This window comes from Anolis carolinensis, chromosome 2, assembly GCF_035594765.1.
Source record: "Anolis carolinensis isolate JA03-04 chromosome 2, rAnoCar3.1.pri, whole genome shotgun sequence".
In the NCBI taxonomy this organism is placed as follows: Eukaryota; Metazoa; Chordata; class Lepidosauria; order Squamata; family Dactyloidae; genus Anolis; species Anolis carolinensis.
Window position 1 is genome coordinate 173336940 of NC_085842.1, and position 17800 is coordinate 173354739.

Sequence of the window (17800 nt, forward strand, 5' to 3'; positions counted from 1 at the left end):
CAAACCATATGACCAGGGAAAACAGAGTTTCCTGGGATCTTATCATTTAAGCATCACTATCTGCATGTGGTCTGGTTGCATCAACACTCTGACATTTAGAAGCAAAGGTCTCCAGTCTGCACCTTGAAAGCTGAACTGTAGTTGTGAATGAAACAAACCACAGCCTGCCTTTCTACTTTCAGAGAACTCTCCATGGCTTTTTCCTAATCTTCTTTTTCCCTTTCTCACATCTCACCTTGAGGTTGGCGGGAGGGATGATAGACCTGTAAGTCAAAGGGCTGAGTGTTGGTTCTTTGCACAACGGTGACATTGTGGCCTGTCCATTTGTTGGCCTTGGCCAGGGTATTTGTGCGCCAGTCAGTCCAATATACCTCACCCCCATAAAGGGTGACAGCAAAGGGGTGTGACAAATACTCGTGCCCTCGCAGCACCTCAATGTGACCCGTGCCATCGTAGAGGGCAGAATAGATGGCATCCGACCTGTGGAACAGTGGGACAAATGAATGTCTCTATTGCTTTGACCAGGAAAAAGATGCAAAAACATAATGTTACTCTAAGCAAAGGCTCTGTGTAGGTTCAGCATGTGGGGACAGGAAACCAATCTTTATGGATTCCTCTTCTCACCAACAAGAAAAGACAAGCAATGCAATTGTGGACATAGTCAAGCAGATTGGAAGCAAGAAAGGTCTTTTTGGCTGAAGGGATACAAGAAAAGGGAAATGGGGGTTAGTAATGTCTGCTTAGAAGAAGATTTATTCATAGACAGGCACTTCCACTTGTCATTTCAAGAAAGAAGCTGACATATACATGTTACTTTGCTCTTGATATGCACATATTCTGTGCCTATCCGCCCTTAAGACATTGGCGACCGTCACCCAGAGGACCTTCTCACTGGCCGCCCCAGGACTGTGGAATGACCTGCCAGACAAACTCTGACAACTCAATCAGCTGTTGGAATTGAAGGCCAATCTCTTCCAGCAGGCCTACCCAGTCCATTTTTAACTATGAATTATAAACTCATGTCCTGTGTTTATTGTATTTTAATCTTTTGTTCTGTGCATTTTAATATATGTATTTTACATGTTTGATGATAATGTGTTTTTAACTATGCTGTACCCTGCTTCGAGTCTCAAGGAGAGGCAGATAAGAAATAATAATAATAATAATAATAATAATAATAATAATAATAATAATAATTACAATGCATATACATTATGGGGATTTATAATATTAATCAAGCATTTTGTATAACAAGCAAGTAATTTAGTGTACTGGACAAGTAAGTTTTCATGCATACAAATGTCCACATTTTTGCATGCATAAAATAGTAACTTTGGAAATAATTAACAAAAATGAAGATTTTATTCCATATATAGAGGCATTTGGAAGGTGGCTATAAGAAGGCAGACTTTTCTGTGATAGCCTCCTTCACTATGGAATATTTCCCTGAGGTAAGTTTATATGGTGCTTTCTTTGTTATACATAGTGTCAAATAAGATTGTTTATATTTTTACAGGTCTCGGGACCTACAGGCCTTGGTAGTAACTGCTGCTGTTTACTCCTATGATGGATAGTTGTAGGTGATCTTTTGGATAAATACCTGTAATATATTATATGATTTCAATGAATAGGATATTAAATATCCTAAAATTAAATACTCAGATTGTATTTGACTTGGAAGCTAAGCAGAGTAAGCTCTGGTTAGTACTTAATGGAAGACCAATTAATTTCAGGTGATGTGCTTTATATATCAGAGGAATTAACTAGCAAAACCACCTCTGGGTAATTCTTGTCTAAGAAAATCCTATGAAATTCATGGGGATAACTATAAGCAAAGCCAATAAAAATCTTTAAGGCACTTCCATGCACATACACACACGATTTAGACAGAGAGAGAGAATGTTTTTGTGTGTGATGTTTCGTGCATTCCTTTGGGCTTGCTTCTGAATATGTAAAGCAATATATTAACTAACTAAGCAAACTAACTACAGGTTACCTAAGGTAACAGGCCCAAGGGGTCTACTACTGACAGAAAAAGAGTAATTATTATCCAGCAAAGGAACTGAACACACGCAACAGGTATACTTTGGGGAGTGTATATGACAAGGCAAGGATATTTTAAACATTTCCGGTAGCTGTATTACAGTGCCCTAGAATATTTAAAGTATTCACACAAATTCCCTTATGATTACCATATCCTTCTATGCTCAAAATATCAAAACAGACAGTCAGGTGGGGAAAACTACTTTGCTCAAGCATGTTTTTAAAAGAAAAAAAATTAATTCACGTTACTGTAAACTGGGTGGATAAAATGCTTACTTACTGAAATTGTTCTGATGTTGACCTGGCTATTGGTCAGTTTGAACCATCTATCTGTCTTTCTGTCTGTCGATCCTGTCTCTCTCACCCCCCCCCCCCTTTTCCAAAGCTTGATTCAGGGCTCTCTTTGGCTTCTAAGTTTCTACTGTGTACTGCACATCTATTTGACTTGTGGTGGGTCCTATGGGACCACAAGAATTGCCCTGAGAATTTCACATGGTTTGTGGGCCACACTTTGCCCACTTTGTTATAGTATAAGCCACCTCAAGTCTCATATTGAGAGAAAGGAGGGACACAAATGAAAAAGATAAATAAATATCCTCTCAGTCTCAAGTAACCTCCCTTATACCATTATTTATATAATGCAATATCATGGCATCTGCTTGAACCCTGTTTGGATGGTATCACCCATGTGACTAATATGGGCAAAAGGAAGATGAAGCAACCAGGAAAGGAGAAAAAGCAATGGAGAAGCAGTTGCCACTAGAAATCATGGCGTAGATTATTAAAATAGGTAACCATCTAAACCAGGCATGGGAAAACTTCGGTCCTCCAGCTGTTTTAAATTTCAACTGCCACATTTCCTATCAGCTGGAAAAACTGGGAGTTGATATCCACTTGAAGGGCTGAAGCTTGCCCATGCCTGATCTAAACAGTTTAATTGGCTTTCAGGAGAAGAGAGGGACCAAAATTACTGCTTATTAAAATCAAATTCCAACCACCATACTCGCTCCTCAAAATATTTGGAGCAGATGTATCACACACCTAGCATCAATCCACAGGATGCGTTTCTCCAGATAGTCCACAGTGAGTCCATTAGGCCATCCACCTGAGCCTGTTTCCTTGTGGATGACACGCCGACCCTCACCACTCATGGAGGCTGCTTCAATGCGTGGGAGGCTGGCATCCCAGTCTGTCCAGAACAGGATACTGGGAAGAAAAAGAAGGAAAAGGTACACTAAATGGTAAGAGACAGCTGTAGGATGATATCCTAAATGCCTTAATTCTGCAACACCTGAGCTCTTAACAGCATTCACGACTGATGACGATAACTCTTTATCAGAATATTAGATATTAATCCTCAGATATTAGGATAAGTTCTTGTTTTTACAGCAGGTTTAAATGAACAAGAGAAAACTGCATGAAGTACGCCTTCAAAGATGTTATTAGAAAGGTCATGTCTTATCTCTGCAGTCTTCACAGAGTCTTTACACACAAGGTTAAACCCCCTACTTCTTCCCATCAGGTGGGCCAGGCTCAGAAAACCAATAAGAGGATATCCTAGATATTTGCTTCTGACAGAGGGAGAGTAATCATTATCTTTGTGCAGAATGCAGCCAACCTGGGGAAGGGTACAGAAGGTCGCTTTCTCTCCTGGTGAATGTTTCCATGAGCGACCAATTTCCAGCAGGAACGCACACTGCAGGGAGCACCAATCTGTTCCCTGATGTTAGGAGGCATAAACTGATTCATAAGAAGCCCTGATTAAAGGGCCCCTTTGGCTTCTAAGGTTCTACCAGATGCTGTGCATACTATTTTGAGATGTGTCTTTGGAGCCTTCTTACCCAGAAACCTAACTTCATTTTTTAAACATGAAAACTTGGGCACATTTAGTAGTTTGAACTGAATTCAGCATCTGGTCCTTAATACCCACAGTGGGATTAAGGACGAGATACTGAATTCAGCTCCAACTACTAAAATGTTGTCCTTTTGCAGCATTTGAATCACAATGCAAAATGTGCCCAGCTGTCTCTTAAATTATAACAGAATCCAAGCATTTCATCATAATTCCTTCAAGCCTCTACTTCTTCCCATAGGAGGCAGTGGACATGGGACAGCGACCTGACAATGAATGTCAGAAAGCTAATTTGGACAGGAACCTAAAGGAATGAGCGGCTTCATTCACTCCCACTGATCTCCAGCCCTGCTGCCACATTCAGGATGTCAACAATGCTCCTCAGCCCTTTCTGCTCAACCACATACCCGCATCGTGGATCCAGGGCGATTGCGCGGGGGTGCTCAATGTCCCCAGCCAGCAACGTGCTCCGCATGGTCCCATCTAGTTTGGCGACCTCGATCTGGTCCAAGTTGCTCTCGACCCAGTAGATATTGCCAGCAATCCAGTCCACAGCCAGCCCTTCTGGGGTAGCTAGCCCATACTGGATCACCACTTCAAAGCTGGTGAGTGCTATGAGAGGGGAAAGAAGGAAGAGAGCAAGTCAAGATACTGTACCTGCTGAATAAAAAAATTGGTGGTATCTCATAATGGAAATTTCATACATTGTGGTGGGATAATTTGCTCCACAAGCACCTTGGCACTACTCTAGATCAAAGCACCAATACGTAAATGTAAATACTTTTACAACAGATGTCAAATTTCACCTAGTTGGTAAAATTGTGTATGCTCAGTTTCAACTCAAGATTTGTGGTCCTCTACTACCATTTGAAGTCTGAGGCAGCAAAATATTCTGTATGAGCTCTTGAAATGACTTCAAGTCTTCTGTATATGCATCACTGGGGCCCCTTCCACACAGCTGAATAAAATCCCACAATATCTGCTTTGAATTGGTATATCTTGCATTGTGCACTCAGATAGCCCAGTTCAAAGCAGATATTATGGGATTTTCTGCCTTGATACTCTGGGTTATATGACTGTGTGGAAGGACCCTTAGATGTATATAATAGTTGACTTTTTGTCAGCTCCTGTCAACTTTTGACTTATGCAAACTCTATGAATGTGAGCCCACAAAGGCCCCTTCCACACTGCCCCTATATCCCAGGATCTGATCCCAGATTATCTCGCAGTGGAGACTCATATAATCCAGTTTAAAGCACATAATCTGGAATCAGATCTTGGGACATAGGGTAGTGTAAAAGGGACCAAAGTCACTCTGTCATCAGCAGCCCTATTCAGGATTTGCAAACTCATGGCTATGGCTTCCTTGATTGAGCCTAGCCATCTGTAATTACATCTTCTTTTCCTCCTGCTTTCTATCTTGCCAAGCATTGTTATCATATAGCCTCATCATACTAGAGAAAAAAATGCACTTAAAATCAGGTTTCTGCCTCCTGAAGAAATCTGGGGTTTGTAGTTTAAGGAGGAGCCTTTAACAGCCTCACTAAACTACAAACCCCAGAATTCTGCAGGAGGCAGAAACCTGATTTTAAGTGGATTTTTTTCTCTAGTATGATGAACTAGTCTACCTGTGAGTAATGTATAGAGGGCTACAGAAACCCTCTATTTCAGCCTAGAACTATTTTATCTCCTTGTTTTTAACATGTGATGTATGTATTGATTGTATGACTGCTTTTCATGTTTGATTTTACAATGTGTAATTTGTCACTGTTTTTATTATTGCTGTGAGCCGCCCCGAGTCCCCTCGGGGAGATGGGGCGGGATATAAGAATAAATTTATTATTATTATTATGATATTTCCATACTACAACAGTTTGGTCATATTGGCTTCTAGGGAGATTTACTCTAAGACCCATTTAGTCATCTTTTTGGTAGTCTGTACAGAACAATCCTACAGCCCATCTTAAATGAGTTGCTCTCTTCCTGTCGGTTTTCACCAATATCCAGCCTTCATTTGTAAAAAAAACGAAAATTTAATAGCATAGACAATTCTGACTTTGATAGTCAATTAAACGTATTTAAAATTGAGTAACTGTTTGCTTTCTTCATGGCTTCCCTTTCAAGTTATTGTCTTCTTCTGATTTCTTGACCACAGTCCCCATTATGATTAGCAACTAAATTAAGGTACTGGAAATATTTCAAGTAATTAACTGCTAAAGAATATGTCAGCACTTTGTTCATTTTGAAAACCCTATGATGAAACAATCCAAATGAAATGACAATTCAAAAGGAAAGAAGTGCTTACTTACTTGAAAGCAATAAATGAATTTATTTTAGCTGGGACCAGAAACTGAATTTCAACTTCAAACACTGAAGGCCTCATGAATGCAGGATTACTGCTCATAGTTGGGTTCTATTCCATCTTTTACCTTTGATAAATTGATTCTGGACATTCTGATATTATTTCAAAAACCTGCAAATATCATTTCACCAAAGGGGGTGTTGTGGGATGTAAAAATTATCTATGGAAGAGTAGCTTTGCCTTAAGTCTTGAGGGCAGTGACCATACAAAATCCTCCCCATTTCGAAAGGAAACAGCTTGTCTCAGAACTATTTCATTTCCTCCTCAAAGTCCTTCCCACATACTGTACTTGTCCTCTTTACTATACTTTCTTACTGCTTCTATCCCACTCAAATGTGTTTATTTTTGCAAGACCAGTTTGCATGTTTTATTCCAACCCAGTATCTGCCTTCTGATGATGACCTTAGTATAGAGAGGCCAAGCTATAGTGTGTGCTAGAAAATTGAGACTAGAATACAAAAAGGCAATGACTGTGATATTAATAAGGGAGGATTACTCGAGGCTATCCTGGATATACAAGCATTATCCTTTAGCAATGACTTTTACATTTCAGTTCATCTTTTATGTATTTATCATCTGTATCAATAAAGAAAAGAAAAGAAAGTCTCCAAGATTAAAAAAACCCACAGAGGAATATGTCCCCCACAGTTCTCAATTCCTATTATTTTTGAAGTAATTTTCCTATTCTTGCAAACAAGTGAACATAAAACATACTGGGAAAATATATTCTCTCCTTGGACCTTGTAGAGCAGTGCTATGGCAGAAATAGTCTATTCAGCTGTCTTTTTAATCTTTCAACAACAAGAGTGCTCAGGGAAATGCACAAAAAACAAAACACTGAAACTAAATTAAACTATAAGGGCATGAAATGGATTACTTTAAAATAAAACAAGCATGGCAAAATCTATCATGCAATCGTACAGAAGAAAAACATGTCATGCTCCCAACTTCATTCTCTCAGTTAGTCTCTAAGGTGCTACAAGATTCCTTTGCACATTGACAGTAAAAAAAAAAAAGTTAGGTCTGGACATTATCTGACATTAAAAAAAGCTAAACGGATAGAACAGAGCCCTGAAGGATGCCATAGGCCAATGCAGAACCTGGAAACATTTGGCTGAATAGGACTGGATTTAAACAAGTCCCAAACCAGCTGAATGTTCCAAAAGAATAAATGCCATGGATGATATTAATAAATTTTGAAGAGGGCTCCAGCAAAATCAGTAGGGTGGCATTCCCTTATCCAGTTCATGACACAGACTATTTATTAAGCTTTTCCAGTCCCCAAACTAGTTGTCAACCCAGGTTAGAATGGATCTAAATAACTAGTTGCATCCAAGAAGGCTAGGATTTCTTCAAAAATGTCTTAGAATATATTTCAATTTCTAATTATGCCAACAACGCAAGAGCCAAAAGTTCAGCTTGGCGAGTTTGCGAGGAATGTTAAGGAATAATCTATGCAGCTGAATTCATTCCAGGGGCATGCTGCAGAATTAACTGAGGTGTTTACATTTTGATTCTTTTCTGCCATCTGTTCCTATTTTACTCACAGCTAGACTGCAGCTTTGCATGCATATACACCTCTCAGAAATGCTTGGCTCTCCCTTCAATGCAGCCACTGATTATAAGACCATGGTATTTGTACAACCCCTTGGGCTTCTAGCAAGTGTGATTCTGGGAGAATATGGAAAATATGATCTCTGGGCTGCTCATTCAGCATTCTAGTTTTTAATTGAGATGAAAAGAACTCTTAGCTTGGGCATTCAACAATGTGTAGCCATGAAAAAAAAAAAACTGGCACAGTAAGACTATTTCAGGCAGGGGCTATGGGAGAAAACCAGTGGGTTGAAAAAAAGAAGACGAGAAGCTAATAGGCTTCCCAATTCCAGATATTCAAGGCCAAAGGAGTGAGAGCAAGTAGATTCCTATTTCTAACATTTCTGGATTCCCCCCTGCTTTCTCTGGGAACCCTAGAGTCACTCAAGGTCTGCAGTTATCCAGAATGTGTGTCTTTGGGAGGCACTAATCTGGTTAGGCTCCACTCTTTGTGGATGCAGCTGCCAGGCTGTAATTACCATTAGGGAAGCTCCAGGAATGCTAATTAACCCACATAATGATCCACATTTAAAATAAAGAAGGTATCATTAACAGAGGACTGAATGCTGCTGCTTCTTCTTTTGTGGCTGGCAATGGGACAACTAAGGGGATGAAGTAGCAGTTCATATGGAGAAGGCTCTTTCCTTCCACACTGCTTGATTTCACTCATCCCAAAGGTCCCTTTTCATTCCATCTGTTGGGCAAGATCAAATAACAACAATCATCAAGAGAGAAAAAGGACAAACGTTCTAAAAGGAAGGGTAGAATCCCATCAGACTTTTCTACAGATTAGAAATTTGAAAGCCAAAGAAGGGCTCGGACAATTTGTTTACTGGGTCACGTGTGAGCCTGGAAGGTATTTGGGGATTCACTGCTAAGATGATAATTATAGCATTTCATCCACATGGATCTTCTTGGAAAAAACCAGGGATGCAAGTAGGGATGATGGCAATGCAAAGGCAAATCAGCAGCCTATCATTGCTTTCTTCTCAGGGTAACTGGGAAAGTTGTCTTCCATAGCAAATCTTTGAGAACTTGTACCAGCAGGGTTTAGGAAGGGTATTTACATCTAGGCAATTCAGAGGTAAAGGGTCTCTCTTTCATCACAGGATTTGCACTTAAGAGAGCCTTGCACTTAGTAACACTTGCCTACCTTGTTGAGGGTAATGTCTCATTGAATCAGATTGCAGCTGAAGGACTGCTGTGCTTCCAGTTAACTGCCTGCCAATTACTACATCGAGATTAGAAATGCTAATCTAATTGTCCTCAAGACCATTTGGTTCCTCATCTGTTACCTATTTAGTTATGAAGCTTCCCAGGGCATTAGGAAAAGCTTCCGAGGTTTACGCCCCAGCCACATTTTGAGCTGCTGTGAGTTTTCAATTGCAACATTCACACTTGCCTCAAACATACAAGACTTTTTTCTCCCAACCTAGACTTTCCACAGATAAACCCCACTTTCCTAGTTTCCAACAGACCTCACACCTCTGAGGATGCCTGCCATAGATGTAGGCAAAACATTAGGAGATAATACTTTTAGAACATGGCCATATAGAACACTAAAAGCAATCCAGTGATTCTGGCCATGAAAGCCTTCAACAACACATTGCTCACATTGTGTTACTCACTGATTTTGGATGGAAGAGGAGGAGGAGGAGGAGGAGGGGGAGGAGGAGGAGGAGGAGGAAGAGGAGGAGGAGGAAGAGGAGGAGGAGGAGGAGGAGGAGGAGGAGGAGGAGGAGGAGGAGGAAGAAATGATAAAGTAAGAAATATTCAGATCCAGTAATGCACAAATGTCTTGGAGAGTGTTGACTTTGCCAGGCCTGTGAATCCAAATCAGTGAACCCAATGGGGTATATTCAAAATCTTGGAGTACAACTTGCCACAATAAATACTAATATTTGGAACAAGCGAGAAATGAACGAAGTAGTGGCATAGGAATTCTGTCTTGCAAAATCAAAGTGCACCCCCCAGAAGCTGCTGGAAAGCAACTCCCATCGACCCTTTGCCAATGGTAAGACAAGGCGGGTGCTATAGTCCAGTAACATCTGAAGGGTTTACACACAGGTTCGTACAGGCTCCATCCCTGGATACAAGGTCATTCGGTTATGCAAACAATGAGTGCAAAGTAATGGAACAGCAGGAAACAGTTCTAAACTGACTTGGAAACACTTCCAATGAAGCCATGACAACTGAGAATTGAAAATAGCTGTATAGTAAACTATGGGTAAGTACATTACTTGTATACCCGTATATCCATGGAGCCTTTAACATCTGGTTTTCTTTAAAGAGAAGCAACATTTGAGGGGGGTAGGAGTATTTTGAGCAGAGAAGGGGGAAGGCAGCACTTAACCCTTCCAATTCCTTCAGATCTTCTCTTCCAAAAATTATGGAAGCATTTGAAATAGAGTTACAATTCATGGAGAAAACTCTTCAAGCAAAACCTCCCCCTTCCCAAAGAAGCCATTTTTTTCAAAGGAAAAAACAAAGCAAAAGAAAAACAGAATTATAGTTCCATTATGTAAATTTCTTCTGTCACAATCAAAAGGAAAATAAGTCAGGGCACCAACAAATCACACAGGGTTAGGAAGTAAGCTATCTCTTATTTTGTTTTATCTCAGGTTTTCTACTAGGTGAGATTAAGAGGGACCTTGGACATTGTTATGTTGTTGTTATTTGCATTGGGACTTTTCTGTAAAAGGTGAGAGGACAAAGGACAGTGGGTTCAGAGAACATTGCCAGGGTAAATACAACTTTAGGCACTCATTTCCCTTCTGTTGACTGAAAAAACAAGTGAAGAGATGTATGGTTCTGATCTGGAGGAAATATGAACAAGCCTTACTCTAAGAAGACTATGCTTTTGGGAGAAACGGTGGAAAATATGAAGGCTTCCAAGGACATGGTCATCATTACACACTCACCTCCGTTCTCATGTAATTTCCCCCGATATATTTTGTCCTCTACCACATCAGTCCAGTAGAGAGAGCTCTGATTCAGATGGAAGTCCAAAGCAATGGTGTTCCGCAGACCTGGCACTAGGACACTGTAATCTCCCTTGTGTAAATCAATGCGTCGGATCTCATGGCGGTTGGAGAAAATGATGAAAGGCTTAAAAGGGTCTGAAAATTGAGAGGGAGCTTTGGATTACTGCTGCGATCACATTTTCACATGCAATTCAAGTGTTATGTATGTGAACCTGTTTCAAAAGCAAATACAAGGAAAGGTTTGAAATCAATATGGGATAGACTCTTGGGCCGGAGGGGAAGGGATCTTGCATCCTTGGATTTTGTCCATCTTCTAAAACCTAACAGGTGCCATATGCTGAGCTGATATAGTAATCACTGTCTCATTCTCATTCTGATGTTGTATCAATAATGTTAAGGAGAAATATGCACAGTAGTTTGCTGATCCAAATGATGCATGAACGAGGCTTCCCATAGGCAAATGTCCAGAGCTCTAACATAGTGAAGGGCCAGGAAAAGTTATTCTTTTGGTCGACAACTTCCAGAAATGATAGTCCAGACTGAATCCAGACTGGTGGGATTGCAGTCCAAAAAAAATGTTTTCGATATTCTGGTGGAGATATTCAACCTCCCCATTTTTCATGATAAGAAAGAAAAGGTTGCTGTAATTAAAGAAAATGCATCTTTAAAATAAAGAGTCTTCCACATCCCTCATGTTCCCAATTCTAGTCCTCCCTGGAGCACTGGAAACAGAGCAGCCTTTCTTGCATCTGCCAACTTCAACATTGCAGAATGAGGACAAGTCCCTAAAGGACAGGAACACTGTTGTGTTTCTTGGCTGATGGAGAACACAAACTGTGGACTTCCCCCACCCCGTTCCCTGCTTTTGCACTCATTTTTCCATTTAGTTTCTCAAAATGGCATGAACCTTGGACAGACCTGCTACCCTGCCTGCATACCAAGTAGGTTTAAGGGATCTCCCTCCACCTGGATCTGACAGTCTGGCTGTTGCTGTTCAAAACTGGAAAATCATTGTATCTATATATATTACTACTCCAATATGTCTAAAGTAGTAAATAAATGTTGAAAGACCATTGAATGTACCAGTATTTACACATTTAGAGCAGGAGTGGGGAATATGTAACCACACAGGTGTTCCTGAAACAACTTCCATGTGTCCAAGTTAATACAGTTGATAATGAGGGATACTTGGAGAACTGCATGTTTTTTGTAGAAGAATCTCTCATTTGATCTGATAGTCAGATTTTTTCCCCCTCTGACAATCCGGTTTCCATTATTTGATATCCACCCCTAGATAAATTTAAAAGCCTCACCCTGTCCAACAAGATGACTGGTGAAACCCATTTGTAAGCCCCACTGCTCATTTACCTGTGCTGCGGCAGTTCTCGCCATCAGACTCCAGCATCCACCCGTCATAGCAAGAGCATTTCACGTTGTATTTGTCCTGCTCACACTTCTGGCTGCATTTGAGGTGCTTGGCACAGTAGCTCTGGATCTGGCAGGTCTTATTGTCACTGCCCAACTCCATGCCCAGGGGACAGGAACATGCAATGCCCTCGCCTGGTGCTACTGTGCAGTTGTGGCTACAGCCTCCATTGTTCAAAGAGCATAGATCTGTAAGAGATCAGAAACATGAATGGTCACTGGGAGATCTTTTGTTACGAGTTCATGTTGCTCATAAGCAACCACTAGTCATGTACACATAAATACACACACACACATACACACACACAAATATAGTACCCAGGAGAACCTCTAAAGCAGGATGTCCAGGCTGCTGACAAGCAAACTGACTCCACTCATTCTCAAAATTATTACTAACAAAACAGGTTTGGAGTCACTGTTTTTCCATAAAAGGGCTAGCTCAAGTTATTTTGTTGCATTGGGAGCATGCAAGTCAGTCCCTGTTCTCACTCCAGCCAGCCGACCTACTTAATTCATTCATTGTCCAGTGCTGGGTTTGATAGATGCACAGGATGAAGCACAAGAAGGCTTTTGAATTAAAATAAAGGAGCCCAGACTGAGGATAGTGCAACATTCAAAGCACTGAGTTCCCATATATCATCCCAGCAACATTTAACACATCTCTTTCAGACATAGGCTAGAGCTATTATTTCCTATGTAGCTGATAGGTAGCTAAGGTTTCAAAAAACAGCACATTATCTAGTTCCACTGAATGAATTCATGGCTAATATACTACTGGGAGGTTTACTACTTCAGAATTCACAGACTTCACCACTGCACTATTTAAGCCAGAAGTTTTAGAGTTTTTACGGTGTTAATAGTCTTCTTAAAATGATGGACCCCAGAAAAATGCACTTAAACTCAATTTTCAAAATAAAAGGAAATAAACATTTTTCATTTGGTTATAGGATGTAACCCATGCTAAATAATATAATAGTACATCTTTGCTACATTTATTTTGCACCCAATTCATTTTCTGCAAAGCACGCAATTGATTTTTTTTAAAGCATACAGAGCAGGGAATTGATATCTCAGGCAGTTACTCGAGGTCCTGAGGTCATTCTGCTCTGGTTTTAAATCAGAGTAGCCAATTCCTGGAAGACGTTTACAGTGGCAGCTTGTAGTATCTCAGAGAGCTATATCCCCCCTACATTATTTTTTGTAATTTCTTTTAAAATCTTTTTTCAATTTTTTTAAAAGCTGATAATAGCCCCCTATGCCACCAGGGCAATATATATGTGTGGAGGTGGTGCATTTCTGCCACAGTTTGGGCTATTTTATGTCTAGTAGAAGCCTGTTTTTAACTTCTGGTTTGTGTTTTGATTAAATAGAGGCCTTACACCTGAAGCAGCAAGGAAGAGGATGTGGTGAAGCTATTTCATCCTATGCCTCTTCCACACAGCTGAATAAAATCCCACATTATCTGTTTTGAACTGCAATATATGGCAGATTACCCAGTTCAAAGCAAATATTGTGGGATTTTCCGACTTGATATTCTGGATTATATGGCTGTGTGGAAGGGTCCCTAGTGGCCACGAGAGGAGACTTTTAGCTTTTAAAATTACTCTGGAGCATTGTCCTTTCCCACCTGGACTCTAGAACAAGGGTCTTTTCATTACAATGGCCAAATTTAGCTTCAGACATGTTCTCAGGGACCAAATTCCAAACACAGATGAAAATTGGGATGCTGTACGGTCATGTTCTAGCAAGTATTTTCTCTTGACATTTCGCCTGTATCTGTGGCTGGCATCTTCAGATCCTGCAAGAGCACAGCCATTCAGCACAGAAACCACACAACACCCCAGTGATTCCTGCCATGAAAGCCTTCAACAATACAGATGAAAATTAATATTACCAGCACCGTTTAGCTTAGACATGTTTATTGCAGGAACTAAGACTTTATCACAGACAGTTCAACTGTTTGTGTGTGAAGGATCCAAATAAAAGCTGGAACATGACCAGAGAATGATATAATGGGGTGGGGTGGGGCATAGTCATTCAAGGAGTCTCCAGGAGGGCCAGTTTACCCCAAAGGCCCCAGAGAAAGGACATTTTCAGGGACATAAGCAGGCAAATCAGTTGTTCCTCTCACACTTACCACATAGCTTTCCTTCATCGGATCCATCCCCACAGTCATCATTGCCATCACAGAGCTTCTCAGGAGGAAGGCAGATAGACGTGTTGTTGGCACAAGTGTGTGAGGGTGGCTTGCATACCAGTGACTCACAGTTTTCCTCATCAGAGTTGTCCTCACAGTCATTGTCCCCATCACATACCCATGCTTTGCTGATGCACCGGGCTAAAAGGATATTTGTGTAAGAAGCAAACAAACAAAAAGTTGGGAGGGACTGGAAAAGTTCATAACTACACCATCAGGGCATTACACTGCATCATCTAACTGTATCATACTTATGATGATGAAGCCTCTGATACTTATTTGCTGAGAGAGTATTATAAATAAAGTATGACCCCTTTATTGATAGTATTGGTACCCTGGGGCATGTAGCCACAGCTTTGTGTCCAAGGCCTTCCTATGTCCTCATTCATTTCAATAGGGTTTGTTATAATATGTGGCTCTACATCTTCACACTAACTCCAGGAACATATCACTTTATGAAACTGACCCTTGACAAAGGACTGAACCAACCTTAAAATAGGCTGCCACAAGACCATCCCAGCTAGGGCATCTAGAAGAAAACTATGCTCAATGTTACTTATTACTGGTGTCAACAATCTATATATATAAAAACTAGCTGTGCCCGGCCACGCGTTGCTGTGGCAAAGTGGTGGTGGTATTGGTTAAAAATTGTTGTGTAATTTTTATTTGACGTTATTTGTATTTTTTATTAATTTTATTGTAAGTTATATTTTTATTTATTATATTTTATTATTTTCTTGTATTATTTTTAGCTATTTTCTGTTATTATAGTATTTTATTGTATTAATTTTTTACTGTTTTTAATTATTTTTTAGTGTTTTTAATTATTTTTATTAGGTTGCTAGGAGACCAAGTTGGAGGAGCTTAGCCTTCTAACTGGCAGCAATTGGATAAAAGCAATTATTCCTCTCCCTCTAATTAGGACTTTATTTTTCTTTTCTTTTTGTTGTATCAACCTAGAGGCGTGGATGATGGGTTGTGTTGTCAAATTTCGAGGTTGGGGGGCCTGTAGTTTTGTTGTTTTGTGGGTCACCGTGATGCCATCACTCTTTTATATATATAGATGTAATGTTCATTTTACTATGGAGTAAACAACAAAACCACTGAACCAAATCACACCAAATTTGGCCACAAAAGACATAGTCATCCAAAATACGTCTTTCAAAAAAAAAAAAACCTAGAAAAATAGGCCCTGCCCCCTTCGTGTCCTAGCAATTCCCTCAGAGAAAATGGCGCCCAGAGGACAGGCATTTAGGCCTCATCCACACTGCCTATAAAATACAGATTATCTGATATGAACTGGATTATATGGCAGTGCAGACTCAAGGCCCTGTCACACAGCTATATTACCCAGAAGACAGATAAACCATAGTATCTGCTTTGAACTGGATTATCTGCCTTGGCATTCTGGGTAATATAGCTGTGTGGCAGGGCCGTGAGTCTACACTGCCATATAATTCACTTCAGTGTGGATTTTATACAGCTGTGTAGAAGGGGCCTCATATAATCCACTTCTAAGCAGATAATATAAGATTATAAATATAATATGTAATAATTACTGTGGTATAATAATACAGAACAATATAATCTCTAAAACCAGGACAGTAAATAAAAAGCAACACTCTGAAAGCAGGTAAATTGGGAATTCCAGAAAGGAAACAATCAGGGCCAGCTAGCACTTCCCAACAAAGGATTCCCCCAGGTAGGAAGCAGCCAGACTTTGAAGCTGCAAGGTCATTAAATGCTAATCAAGGTGCATAATTGCAACATTCATACCTGCCACACTGAGGCTATTAATTGCTATTCAAACTGGCCAACCAAGGATTCTGCAAGGTTGAAAGTGACCAGGCTTACAAGCAGCAAAACTATTCAGTGCTGTTCAACCTGGCCAACCAAGATTTCCCATAGGTGAAAAATCCCAAGGCTTTGAAGCCACGAGGCTACTCTGTCCCATTCAACCTAGCCTAGCAAGGATGCCCTATGTAGAAAGCAGCCAGGCTTTTAAGCTGCAAGACTATTCAGAGCAATTCAACCTGGCCAAACAATGATTCCCCTACAAAGGAAGTAGCCAGACTCTTTGATTGAGGGTGCTACTCCACCTACTCCAGAAAACAGCCAGGCTTTGAGGCTGTAAGGCTATTCACTGCTATTCCACGTGGCCAACAAACTATTCCCATAAGCCACAGCAACATGTGGCCGGGCAAAGCTAGTAGAGATATAATCTTGCTGTCTCCCTCCAAAGGCACTGAACACTACATCTGAATCTTGTTGTTCGATCCCTCTGGCTTTGCCCACAGAGCTCCACCTCTGCAATGCAACACAAGGCACTTACCAGAATCTTTGCAGCCAAACTTTACATTTGGATCACAGACATGAGTGACCCCCTCACAGTTTTTCTCGTCGCTGGAGTCCATGCAGTCAGTATCACCATCGCAATGCCAGCGCATGGGAATGCAAAGGGCATCCAGGCGGCACTGGAATTCATCTGTGTGACAACGTCCCGGTGGGCGCGTTGCTGAGAATCAGAGTAACAGATAAACACGTCAAAGAGTCAGAAACAGGTCTCAGTAACACCTTGATATAGTTAGGTAGGCAGTAATGGAAGTCAGCATGACATGGCAGAGCGGAGAAGCTCCAGCAAGCCCAAGGGGATTGTCACAGGCTCCATATTTGTTCTTGCTGCATCCCCAAGCCTCTGGTAACTAGAGAAAGCAGGAGGAGCCAATATAAAAAAAGGTCTCCTCTACCACTATCAATCTTTTCTCCTTTAAGATTGGCATCAGGGTCCTTATACTTTCATCTGCCTTTAAGATAGGTTAAAACAAAGCCTGGAAAAGTAATTTTTACGAGTATTTTGATCCAGTTGTGGCCACAACATTATAAGACGTCTTCTTAATAATACAGCTTAATTTTTGGAATTTGTTCCAAAAACATATGCTGCGTCATTTTCCCCAGTTCCAGTATTTGACAGGATCTGAAAGTTCACCTATCTGGAATAGAATTAAATGTGTTGTGGCCAAATATTCCCCATCCTTGTTTTAGCATTCTACACACCTCCTCGTGGTTTTCTGTTCTTAGGGGCAGGCTTTGGGGAGGTGTGGGTGGGATTGGAGGGGAGGGCTGTGAGTTTTAAAGGCAATTTTAAATGTATTTATTGTATTTTAATCTGTTTTTACCACACTGCTACTATTTAATTGTTTTCAAACTTTTGTACGACACCTTTAAAATGATTAAGAGTGGGATTGTTAGCCACCTTGAGTCCCAACGGGGAGAAGGGTGAGATATAAAATAATAATAATAATAATAATAATAATAATAATAATAATAATTATTATTATTATTAT

General features: G+C 40.4%; 1 protein-coding gene across 4 annotated transcripts in view; it reads right to left on the reverse strand.

The window, feature by feature from the left end:
• The window catches only part of lrp1 (LDL receptor related protein 1), a 384066-nt gene that overhangs the window by 89236 nt on the left and 277030 nt on the right, over positions 1–17800 (reverse strand). For all 4 annotated transcript variants that reach the window (XM_062971112.1, XM_062971111.1, XM_062971114.1 and 1 more), the window contains 7 exons: positions 16789–16971; positions 14397–14597; positions 12203–12448; positions 10772–10969; positions 4303–4507; positions 3085–3249; positions 236–480 (listed from right to left, as the gene is read on the reverse strand). In XM_062971112.1, coding sequence (XP_062827182.1) covers positions 236–480; positions 3085–3249; positions 4303–4507; positions 10772–10969; positions 12203–12448; positions 14397–14597; positions 16789–16971 — 1443 coding nt within the window. The remainder of the gene's footprint in view (positions 1–235; positions 481–3084; positions 3250–4302; positions 4508–10771; positions 10970–12202; positions 12449–14396; positions 14598–16788; positions 16972–17800) is intronic.